This window comes from Macrobrachium nipponense, chromosome 39 (assembly GCF_015104395.2).
Source record: "Macrobrachium nipponense isolate FS-2020 chromosome 39, ASM1510439v2, whole genome shotgun sequence".
Taxonomy (NCBI): Eukaryota; Metazoa; Arthropoda; class Malacostraca; order Decapoda; family Palaemonidae; genus Macrobrachium; species Macrobrachium nipponense.
Window position 1 is genome coordinate 20,765,673 of NC_061099.1, and position 13,063 is coordinate 20,778,735.

General features: G+C 45.2%; 1 protein-coding gene across 4 annotated transcripts in view; it reads right to left on the reverse strand.

Moving 5' to 3' along the window:
* LOC135210186 (torsin-1A-interacting protein 2-like) overlaps positions 1 to 13,063 on the reverse strand; it is a 181,248-nt gene that overhangs the window by 11,479 nt on the left and 156,706 nt on the right. For all 4 annotated transcript variants that reach the window (XM_064243018.1, XM_064243016.1, XM_064243017.1 and 1 more), the window contains one exon: positions 12,334 to 12,530. In XM_064243018.1, the coding sequence (XP_064099088.1) occupies positions 12,334 to 12,530 (197 nt within the window). The remainder of the gene's footprint in view (positions 1 to 12,333; positions 12,531 to 13,063) is intronic.

The following is a 13,063-nucleotide window of genomic DNA, read 5'->3' on the forward strand; positions in this document are numbered from 1 at the left end:
CCTAAACTTCTTGGCTGAGTGCGTGAGGAGATCTTGAGTTGCCTTCTCCGTAAGAGATTTCGAAACCTCTCTAACCGTCTCTTGTGGAAAAAAAAGGTGCGGGGAATAAAGGAGCAAAAAGAAGAGATGTCCTTTGCAAGGGTGATACTGCTCTTGCTAAGAACGAGCTAAAGACAGATCTCTTCTTCAAAACTCCCGTTCCAAAAAGAGAGGCAACTTCCACAGAACCGTCCATGACCGCTCTGTCCAGGCAAGCCAGGACGCTCGAAAGTTCCTCCATGGAAACAAAGTCCGTGTCCTGAGCTCTCTTCGCTAATGCTCCTAACGCCCAGTCCATAAAATTGAAGACTTCTAGGGTTTTAAAGAGGCCCTTTAGAAGGTGGTCCAGCTCACACATGCCCCAAGTCGCCTTAGCAGACAGCAACGACTTCCTCCTAGAAGAGTCCACTAAGGACGCAAAATCCGCATCCGCGGAAGAAGGCAGACCTAACCCCATCGGTTCTTTTGTCTCGTACCACCTTCCTGGTTTGCCTGTTAACTTGGAAGGAGGGCAGGAAAAAACTGTCTTGCCCGCTTCCCTTCTGGAAGTCAACCACTCTGAAAAAGTTTTCAAAGCCTTTTTCATACAAAGAGCGGGCCGCATCTTAACGAAGGAAGACGATTTGAGAGCTTTAGTGCTGGACATCAGCGATCCTGGTGAAGGAGGGTCCGCAGGATGAAGGGAGTCTCCGAACTCCTTTAGCAGCAAAAGAGAAAGTCTCTTGTAGTCCGAAACTGCTACATCTACAGGCTCTTCGTCTTCCGATACCTGATCCAACTGATCTACAGAAGGAGATCGTTTTGGAGTGATCTGGCTCTTCCCGGGAGAAGAACTCCTTTCCCGAGAAGGGGAGCGCGGAACATTAGCACTCCTATACGAAGAGTGAGGCTCCTGTCTGTCGGCAACACTCTTGTGCCTACTAGATTCTAGTTGTCTAGGTTCTCCGGGTTCGTGGCGCTTGCTAGGCTCCTGGCTCCTGATTCAGGGCGCTTGAAAAGATCCCCGCGTCCTGATTCCTGACGCTTAACAGGCTCTTGGCGCCCTAACTTGACGCCTAACGTACTCCTGGCGTCCTGTTTTCTGGCGTCCTAACTCCTGGCGCCCTGACTCCTGACGCCCTGACTCCTGGTGCCCTGACTCCTGGCGCCCTGACTCCTGGCGCCCTGACTCCTGGCGCCCTGACTCATGGCGTCTTGGCTCATAGCGTCCTGATTCCTGCCTTCTAGCAGAATCCTGACGTCCTGAATCCAGCGTTCTAAGAGGCTCTTGACGTCCTTTCTTGCGTCTTGCTGCCTCTTTGCTCCTGTCTGGCTCCTGGTCCTGAAGACCCAAGGGATCCTGATACCTAAATCGGTTTTCCGGTTCCTTGTAGCTAAACCGATCGAGGCTTCTGCTCGATGCGCTGTGTCTAAGAGGACGCTTCGGGGAAGCCAGCCTATAGGGCGAAAGGGCTCTCTCAGGAGAACAACTCCTATCCGAACGAGAGTCCCTTGACGAAGGCGATAAACGCCCTGGAGATCGTGAGAGTTCTCTCCTATACAAAAGAAGGACGCTTAGCGGGACTCTTTAACAGGAGCGAGACATCCTTCCTCCTTGTAGAGTCCTTAGCAAAAGAGCCTACGAGCGACGCTAACTGCTCTTGCAGATTAACCAAAAACTTCTTGGTCGGATCCTGAAGAGCAGGCTCCTCTTGTCTAGTCCTCTTAGGTCCCGAGGCCAATCCTCGGGAAAACGCTCTGGGTCTGGAGTCAGCAGCGTCTCCTTTAGGCGCCTTCCAGGCTCTCTTCGAAAGGGCGCAAGAACGGGTGGCCGAACTCCATCCTCGTTTAGGAGAGGAAGAGTCTGAGGCCGAAAAACACTCCTTTAGGACGCCTTTTCTGCGGCAATCCGAGGCAGCCTGGACTTAACAACAGGATCTGCCGAAGGGACGCCTGACCGTTGGGGATGTTCTGCATCCTCCCTGCGGCTTTCGACATTCCTCCTCCCCTGGTGCCTGGGAGTTTGGAAGAGGTCTAGGCCTAGGAGCAAATGAGGAACCGGTCAGACGCCCCCTCCACTGCACTGGGGACACTGCACAAGTCACTATCACCACTCTTACCTTGGTTTAGAGCTCGTAGTTGAGCTTGAAGTTTCTTAATTGAAGCTTTAACATTTTCCCTCTCTGATGAAGAATCTTTGGATTCAGAACAGGGAGAAGCAGCTGAGGCTAAGGGAAAATTGTTAGATGGAGAGTTAATTTCTTGTTCTAAGGAGCAAGATCTACTAGATGACCTAGCTGAAGCCTTCCTCACTCTATCTCTCTCAAGCTTCCTAACATATGATGATAATTCCTTCCATTCAAGCTCCGTAAGGTTCTCGCATTCCACACAGGTGTTAATAAAAAGAACATTCATTCTCCCTGCATTTAGCGCAAATACTATGCGGATCTAATGCCGATTTAGGCAGCCTAACCTTACAGTCTTCCCTACTGCAAACTCTAAACATAGGTGAAGCCTTAGCGTCAGACATCGTGAAAGAGTAGTCAAAACCAAAGTCGAAAAACAGTCCACAATAAGCGTATGCCAAGCCAGAGAAAAAACAGAATACGTCACCAAAAAACCAATCCAAATTCTCGGCAAACGAGTTGAAATCCAAGATGGAGGAACGAACAATAGGTGTTGTCCGTTCAACCGACAGAGAAATTATGGCTTAGAAAACGGGAATAGTTCCAGACCCCGCCACCCAGCGGCGGGAATGGTGGATCACCTGACCTACCTGTCGCGTGTGCCGCGAGTTTGAAATTCTGTTGGGACGACCGAGTCTATAGCTAAGTATATATCTGCTGGGTAAGTTACTTGTACAAAAATAACATTTTCTTTACGTCCGCGCGGTAACTCTTCCGAAAAAATCATACGTGCGATTGTGGTAATGTTTGCACCATTTTAAATCAGCCGTTACATAAAGTTTTACATATGAAAATGTGCGCAATTTTATGTAGAATACAACAAAATATAATTGAAGGTAGTAGCTTTTCTCATTTTTTAAATATTTGCATATAAATCACAATAAATAGAAAAAAACCACGTTCGGTCAAACTTTGACTCTACCGAAATGTCGAAAAAACGCAATTGTAAGCTAAAACTCTTACAGTCTAGTAATATTCGGTCATTTATCTTCATCTTGAAACAAATTCAAAGTCTCTAGCACAATATTTAGAATTTATGTGAATTTAAAAAAAAAAAAAAAAAAAAACTTTACTTCCCTCATCGCGCGGATTCTCCGCCACAAATCTCCGAAATGCGTACGTCCCATTCTTGGAATATTTGCTCCATTTCATATTAGGCATTTCATAGAACTTTTATATATGAAAAATATGTCCCAATTTAATTTAGTAGAATAAAACGAAAATACTTGAAGGTTGTAGCTTTTCTTATTTCCGAAATAATTGCATATAAAAAAATATATATAAAAAAATTTGACATTCGGTCAACTTTAACTCGTCAGATATGGTCAAAAACTGCATTTGTAAGCTAATATTCTTACAGTATAGTAATATTCAATCATTTGTCTTCATTTTGAAAGAAATTGGGAAGTCTCCAGGACGATATTTGAGATTTATGGTGAATTTTTGAAAAAAAAAAAAATATTTGTTTATGTCCGCGCGTTACGAATTAGAATTCATGCATTATTTTGTGATAATACTTTCTCTGTGTTGCTTTTATCGTTTTACAATGTGTTATATACCAAAATGATCGCAATTTAGTGTACTTACAACGAAAAAAAAGTAACTTGTTACCTTTAACCGTTTCGCGCACAGCGCGATTTGAATACAATTATATATGAAATTTTGTTTTGCGCTATCCTAGTATCGCATTATTTATATATGATAATGATAATTTTTTTCATTTCTGATGGTTGCATACTAAACTTCAGCCAATGACAAAAAAAGAGCCAAAAATGAACTCTTAATCTTGAAAACTAAGCGCGTTGTGATTTTTTTGAAAAAAATATTTTTTACCTTTTTTTTACGCTTCCCGCGCTCACTCTGAAACACCTCCGGCACACGGGAGACATTTTTTTTTTTACCGCTTCAGCGTTTAAGGGTTAAGTGAATGGCCAGGTACCATCCTCATGTCTTGGACCCTAAATACATAGGATGATTGAATATTACTAGAATGTAAGAATTTTGGCTCACAATTGCGTTTTTTTACTATTTCGGTTGAGTCAAAGTTGACCGAAGGTTGAAATTTTGGCACTTATCATGATTTATATGAAAATATTTTCAAAACTGATAAAAGCTAAAACCTTGGGTTGTTTATTATTGTATTCTACATGAAATTGCACACATTTTCATATATAAAACTCTATGTAACGGCTAATATAAAGCGGGGCAAAAATTACGACAAAGTGACGAAAGAATTTCCGAGATGTGTCGCTGATGCTTTTTAGTGCGAGAAGAAATAAATTCACGCATGCAAACCTGGGTAACGCTTGTAAACAAAACAACTTGATCCGTGAACTCTCAGCATCCCTCAAGGCGCGTGATTTAAAATTTTTCGCAAACTAGGCCTATAACTATTTTTCCGCGAATATTTAAACAAACTTCTTGTCGTCGACGTATCGTACGTCAATCAAGCACCCGACAGACAATTTTAGTCGACGTATAATACGTCCAGTCAGCGTTTAAGGGTTAATTAAGCTTGAAATGACAAATTTTCTAAGACAATTTGTATTTTTCATGGATACAAACCTGAGGTCTTAACAACAGGATAATTTCTAACGCCTAGCTGGATCCGGTTAAATCGCTGATGAAAGCAAGGAATCTTGTGAGATCTGGCAACATGTGCTTATATCGGGTGAAGAGTGGTCAAGGACCACGCACCCACACCACCGCATCAGTCTGTCCCAACTCAGGATGTCTTAGCAAGACAGAGGGGCGGCTAGAGGTGGGCAATACAATGTTAAGACCTCAGGTTTGTAGCTATGGAAAATGAAAATTGTCTTAGAAAATTTGTCATTTGTTCATACACGAATAAACCTTCGGTCTTAACAACAGGATAGACTTATACTTGGAGGGAGGTACAAGACATCCTAAACCGGCTGGAGGCCTAGCTACCAGTCCAGCTCTAGAAGAAATAACTTCCGGAGAGGAACTGAAGCCTGTGAGAAGCTAGATACATTGATATCTAACCTCCTAACCAACTCACTCATTCTCTCATCCACACAATCATCTTAGGTAAGATACAAAAGTGCGCTGTCAAGGGCAATGATGAGTTACACAATCTGTTGGACAGCCACCACAGGACCCAGGGAAAATGTGTCCATAGATCTGTGGGCAACATCCTTAAGATAGAAAGAGGTGAACGGGGACTGGCATAACCAAGTACCAGCGCTCAGCACTCTATGTACAGCCAAGTTTTTTTTGAAAGCCAGAGAGGGACCAATACCCTTAATGTTATGCACTCTAGCTGCACAGATGTTGCGGCAGAATCAACAAGAGTCAAGTATGCCTGTCTGATGGCTTCCCGTATCCAAAAAGTTACATCCTGTGCTGACAAAAAGTCAGCCTGGCCTAAGGTGCTGTGTCCTTTTAAGATAGCAACACAGGGCCCAGACAGGACACAACAAAAGCTCTTGAGCATCACCACCCATAAAGTCATTCCGTGATGGACTGGAAAAGGAAGTGAACCTATCATCGTGCACAGAGGGATTCTGGGTCTTGGTCACGAATTCCGGGTCAAATTCGAAGGACACTGACCCCCAACCCCTGGTGTGTCTCACATCATAGCTCGGACTGTGCAGCTCTCCCACTCTCTTCAAAGATGCCAAGGCCAGAAGGAAAACCATCTTGAGCATCAAGTTCCTGTCAGATGAGTGACGCAAAGGCTCATATGGACCCTTAGTGAAGCTTCTCAGAACCAAGGAAACATCCCACGTCGGAGGCTTGAGCTCCCTAAGAGAACTCGATTGCTTAAACCCCTCAAGTAAAAGAAAGTTCCCAGGACGAGGAGATGTTGTTACCTCTAAGGCGTAATGCTAAACTCAGGGCCGCCCAGTAGCCTCTAATGGCAAAAACGGACAAACGTTTCTCATCTCTGAGGAAGGTTAAAAAGTCTGCTATGTGCTGAATAGAAGTTTCGAGTGGAGAAAAACCCCATTTACGACACCAGTAGAGCACCCATTTGCCCTGGTAAACTGCAGAGGTCGACCTTCTGAGACTGTTGGACATATGCCCTGCTGTTCTCTGAGAAAAGCCTCTCGCCCGGAGGAAATACTTAATTGCCTCCAACCGTGAAGAGACAGGGATTCTACTGGCTGGTGGAACCTTTCTGCATGCGGCTGACACAGGAGATGCCACCGAGGGGGAATCTCCCTCGGAACCTCCGACAACAATGAAGGCAGATCTGGAAACCATTCCGCCAGGGGCCAAAGTCATCCTGAGACCCTAAGAACTCATCAGCCTGTTCAGGACTTGATGGATCAAACAAAATGGAGGAAAAGCATAAACCTCCAGGTTGTCCCAGGGATGTTGGAACGCATCCTCCACTAATGCTAAAAGGATCTGGAACCACTGAACAGAATATCTCATTTCCTGTTAAACCAGGTCCCAAAAAGGTCCAGCATGGGTCTCCCCCAAAACCTGGAAGAGCTTGTCTGCTACTACCTGATGAAGGGACCACTCTGTGCCTAGGATCTGATCCCCACGACTGAGTTTGTCTGCAATCACATTCTGTTTGCCTGGATATACCTGGCTGAGAGCTCTACTGATTGCTGACTGCCCACTGGTGAACCTCGACGGTCAAGGCAAGGTGTGAAGTTGACGTGAAACGAGACCTCCCTGCTTGTTCACATAGGCAACCACCGTGGTGTTGTAAGACATGAGAACGACAGAATGACCCTCTATTTTCTCCCGAAACTCCTTCAGACCCAGAAAGGCTGCCTTCAACTCCAAGATGTTTGATATGCTGCTGTTTGTCCTCCAAACTCCAAACGCCTGAGGTAATGAGGCCACCTAAATGAGGCCCCCAACCTGCGAGGGAGGCGTCTGAAAACAGAGGGAAGTCTGGAGGGAGAGAACGCAGAGGAACACCCTTCAAAAGATTTCAGTAGTCCAACCACCAACGAAGGTCTTCTCTCACTTCCAGAGAAAGAGGAACCTTTAACGGGGTGAGTCCCCAGCCGGAGACCAGGATTCCCCCAGTCTCCATTGTTGAGACCGAAGATGAAGACCCCCATGAGGGACCAGCTTCTCCAGGGAAAATAAAAACTCCCAAAAGAACCTGCCACTGATGAGCTGAAAGATGTGGTTCCAATCTCTGATCTGACGGGAAAACTCTTGCAACCGCCATATCGACCATGCCCAGGTAGAGAATCCTTTGACTGTGTACGAGGTTTGACTTTTCCTGGTTGACCATGATACCCAGTTTCAGACAAAACCGAAGCAGACAATCTCTGTCCTGCAGCAGCTTCTCCCTGGAACCTGCCAAGACCAACCAATCATCAAGGTACCTCAGCAAATGGATCCCCTGAGCATGGGCCCAACTTGAGACAAGAGAGAAGACCCTTGTGAACACTTGAGGGGCTGTGATCAGCCCAAAGCACAGGACTCTGAACTCGAAGACCTTGTCTCTGAGAGAGAAGCGAAGGAACTTCCTGGATGTCAAATGAATAGGGATTGGGAAGTATGCATCCCTCAAGTCTATCGAAAGCATGAAGTCACCTCACAGCTGCCAACATTGAATGCGGGGTCTCCATCTTGAACCTTGTCTTCCTGATGAAGTGATTCAAGTTGGGTAAGTCGATCATAGGTCTCCAACCTCCCGGAGAGCCAAGAACTTCAGAGGATTTGGAGGATACACCCTCCTAAGCTGTGGCTTGTCCGAGAAGGGGAGAGGAATCAAATGCCCCACCCGAAGGACATCTACCAACCATTTCTCCGCCCCATAACTGCCACTTGGCCCAATGGCCCGCCAGGCAACCCCCCAACCCGTGTCACAGGAGAGGGAGAGGCACCTAACCTACCGACAACCCCCCTTTACCTCTGACCCTGGGGACCCTTCTCGGCTTAGAGGAACGGGAGCGAAAGGGACGCTGATCCTCTGACCTAGGCTGGGATGACTGGGAGGCCCTGCTGAAACCAGATTCCTTGACGGCCTAACAGGCAACAATCTTTGTGACTGCTGCTGGGCAGGGGGGAGGAGGAGGAGCCAGATGTCTCCGGTGATGAGACTCTGACCTAGACACAGCCTGGTGCACTAATCTGTCCTTGGTGTCAGCCCGGCGCCGGTCTATTGCATCCTCCAGCTCGGCCAAAGGGAACAGAAATTGTGATTCCAAAATATCTCCATTCCTCAATGCCAGCAAGGAATCAGGGTCAACTGATCTTTCCATCCTCGATAAAGCCGCGTCTTTTCTAAATTAACACTGAGGTGAGCCAGATACAAATGCCTTGCCTCCGGATTGCAACAAACTGGCAAGAGAGGAAGCACTTCCCAACCCCTCTGGGGACCTGTCAGAAGCCATCTTGGCAATGACAATACACCAGAAGTCCAGCCAAGAAACTGTCTGCAACATAGAGGCTGCAGTAGACTCCAAATGCTGAGGCAACCGTGGAGACAAGGACAGAGCTACCGACCTTACCTACTCCAAAGTCAATCCCGGCTTCAGACGACTGACGTCTGTGTTCAGATGACACGACATCAAAAATGCAGAGTTCGTAGCATAATACTTCCTATGCCTCGTGAGAGGTGGGGGTAGCAGCTTGGCAGAGCCCCTAGAGCGAAGCAAACCATCCTGATCTGAAACAGGGGCATTAACCTTATGCAAGACCGACTGGCTGTGCCCCGACAAGGGAAGTTGAAATGATGACTTGGGTTCCTGTGTAGCTCCCAGCACGGCTTCCAAGCAGGAAGGAGTGAAAGGCGATGAGCCCGAGTCCTACTTTCCAAATTGTTGAACCCATGAATGAGATTGACAACTTCTGTAAAGGAAGACAAAAAGTCTTGCGTGTCTCCCTCCTCCTGCTCCGGCAACGGAGACTGATGACGAGAAGGATGTGCAGGCTTATCTAAGTGTATTCCTCGTGTAAATTAACAGAAGAACCAGCAGCCAAACAGCCCGAAACACCAACTAACCTGTCTGGGCTGGATCCAAGTGCCAACTCCAGTGACAAACCAACTGCAACATTAGGAACATAACTACGCACTCTCCCAACAGATGACTCTCTAACATGGCCATGTACGGGCATGGACGTTGCAGATGTACGAATGTGTGTCGGTGAGGGATCCAGAACACTTGAGATAGAATGAGAATCCCTCAGAGTCGAACTCCTGGAAGTACCAGGGAGAGGGGCAGGCAAACAATCCTGCTGCACCAACTCCGCACTCACAACCTTCGACCTCTTGACAGGTGCCTAGAGATCCTTATGGCGACCAATAGCCCTGGAGAAGGAGAAGTAGAAGCACTTGCAATGTGCACAAATGAGGGAGGTTGCAACATGCTTGCAACTTGATGCAGAGAATGAAGCAGCCACTGCAGCTTGCACAGGGGAAGATACACTAACACTCTCCGAAATACCAACACTCTTAAGAACACAGGTGTGCTGTTCCTCACTCGCAGACGAAGAAAGGGCAAAGTTCTTAGCCTTCCAACGCTTTATATGCCGACACGGCGGAGATGGGGGAGAAGGAGGAGGAGAGGAAGACAGCACTGGCTCCTTACACAATCTCTTTGCAGGAGGCAGGGGAGATGCAACACACTTGCTTCCAGTCCTCCCAGCCGACATGGAAGTCAACTTATCTTCTAAAACAGAGTCAAATCTCTTAAGAACTGCCTGGCATAAAGCCTCAGATGGATCAGCAAGAGAAGGGTCCGATGACATGGAAGGGAGATGCAGTGAACTGAATGGCAGAGATGATGTCACGGCAGTAAACGGACAACATAGACGAGCGAGGCAGCGCGGCGGAGACGACTGGGAGTGACGTCATAAGCGGCGATGACGTCATGGCTTCTCCTCGATCTGAACGGGAAGCAGACGCCACTGGCGGAGGGATACAAAATGACTGCTCCCGTGATATCACTAGCGGGGCTGACGCCACGGCTTCCCTCTGACTTGAAGAAGCGGCAATCGTCACTGGCAGAGCAATACAAAATGGCTGACCTCGGCTACCCACGAAGACGAGGCCAAGAGGAGGGGGGAGGGCCTGGCAGCATGAGGAGGGGGTACCGAGCATCCATGAAGTGTGTCAGCAAACCCTCCAAGGAGGGTGGACCCCATAGACCAAGCGTCCCCCAAAAGCGCTACCATTTTGGACGCCTCCGACTTTGAAATAAAAGAAATTGATGAAGAAGCCTCCTCCCTCTCGGGAATCAAATTAAATCCCGAGGAAGAACAGGCGACATTACATAAATCAGCCTGAGGGCCTCCCGATACTTCCAACGACAAATTGATGTTAAGAAAAGGAAGGGGACAAAGGCACAACACTAGCATGGGGTGTGACTGCAGCATAAGAAGCATCGGGAAGAGGAGAAGAAAAACCCTCCCACAAAGGAAGAGTAGAAACCCTACGATGCTCCCTCTTACTATAAAATAACTTCCACTGCTCTCTAGGCCACACACAGCATTCTGTGCAGGGATTCGTTACTGCACACATGTTAGAGTGATGCCTACTGCAAGTGACGTGCGGGTTGGTCGCAGCCAAAGCCAAAAAACGAGAACATGGAAAACCTGGAGTTCCGGCCACACATGTTGACGAGGCCGAGATGGAGCAGATGAAGCCATAATAACAGCACACACACACTCTCAAACACAAGCGAAACGGGCAATGAACTGGGTAAAGGCCGAGAGAGGTCAACCACAACTCTCGTCCAGGCAGTTAAAAAAAGACTGACGCGGTGGCGTGGGTGCGTGGTCCTTGACCACTCTTCACCCAATATACACAAGGGTTGCCAGATCTCACAATATTCCTTGCTTTCATCTGCGATTTAACTGGATCTAGCTAGGCGCTAGAAATTATCCTGTTGTTAAGACCGAAGGTTTGTTTGCATATGAACAACAGAAGATTCATTCCTAAATGACAGGTGAAAAGTGGCTCAAAGATAAATAAAGGTGTTAGACTACAAGTAGGGAAAGATGAAGGGGGATGGATGAAAGTACGTTTAAGGTTACTGAAGCAGAGGCCAAAGAAATGATGCAAAGAACCATCTGCCTTGTGCTAAGCATGGCACTAATAGGCTCTAAGGCTTAGGAGGTGTGGAAACTTTGAGATTTATTTATTTTTTTTTTTTTACCGAAGCTTAACTTATTTCCAAGTAAATTGAGAACAACTGCTTCCACCTGTATTCCACTTTCGGGATCTAAGATGATAATTCATATGCATGGCAGGAAAAAAGGGTTCTGCTTTGATCTTTACACTTAAGAACAAAAAAATCATGACAAAGCCTAAGAAAAAAAAATGCAATACCTTTTGTCAGTGTTTATGGCTGTCTAGCCCTATTAGTGACACTTCAAGTTTCTTGCTACTCTGCCTAAAAAAATCACTTATTTTCTTTGCTGAACCTTTACAGGCATTTCGTCAAGATGGCAATATAGAATGATAAGACACCAAGAGTCAAGTTGTTCCCAAATAAAGGTGTTACAGGTCTACATCTTTGTACCCAATTACTTTCATATAATTTCTCCTCCAGGATTTCTGCAATTTATGAGTTACAGTTCTTTCTGCATAGTTTTCTTACAGTTCTACAGAGCAAAAGATATTGCAGGCATGAAGTTCAATTTTTACTACATTTTGAAAGTCAATTTCTGTAAGCTCCTCAAGGTAAAAATCAATTTCTGTAAGCTCCTCAAGGTGAAAAGTCAATTTCTGTAAGCTCATCAAGGTAAAAAGTCAATTTCTGTAAGCTCATCAAGGTAAAAGTCAATTTCTGTAAGCTCATCAAGGTAAAAAGTCAATTTCTGTAAGCTCATCAAGGTAAAAAGTCAATTTCTGTAAGCTCATCAAGGTAAAAAGTCAATTTCTGTAAGCTCATCAAGGTAAAAGTCAATTTCCGTAAGCTCATCAAGGTAAAAAGCCACGATATACAACTGCAATTATTCAAAGAATGAGCAACACTCAACAATGGTATGATTGATATTACATAAATCCAACTATTAAATGCCTAAAATCAATTTAAAAATGTACTTTTTATTTCAAATATAGGTAATTACTACAGAAACTTATTCAACTAACTACATAAATCCAAACAAATAATTCATGATATCCATACCTGTTTAAACGAAGCATTAAATCTGAACAAATAATTCATGATCTCTATACCTGTTTAAATGGAGCATTTTCATTATCACAGAATGCATGAAAAGTCATAGCTGCTTCTCCGGGTATTTTTTCCACGTTGTGAACTATTGCTGCATGAGCACTTTCCAGTCTCAGTAAATTCTCATATAGATCTGTCTTTAGATGTAGATGGCCTTTGTGCACTTCACTTTTCACATCATACATGATAAACCTACGGTCTGAAATAAAAGAGACCCAGCTTTAATCACTACTCAAAATTAATATACAAAAAAACCTACCTGAAAACCAAAAAGATTATATTCATTAATCCACAATGATGAAGAAAAATTGAGGTCTGTTAATAAAAAAACATGGTCTTGAAGGAGAAGTCGACAAGGCCTCAAAAACAATTGTATCTTAGTCATTCAAATCAACTAAATTTGCATCATCGCATTTGCCAATTTTGATAGGCAAAATACTTCAGTTAAAAGTGCAAAATTTTCAGTATTTTCAGAAATGGTAAAATGTTACCAATTTCAGAAAAATTTAAATGCATTTCACCATTTTCAGGCAAATTTTTGCCAATTTCTGGAAAGGCAGACAGGTCCTGCCATGTACCTGCATGTAAAACATGAGGATAATTCATCATGGGTATACTTAAAGGCAATATTAACAGTGAACTGACTTTGTAGGCTTGCAACCCTGCCTGTTCCACTTAATCCATTACATTGTTAGGAAACAAAAACCCCGTCACAACATTACCCCAGCCAAT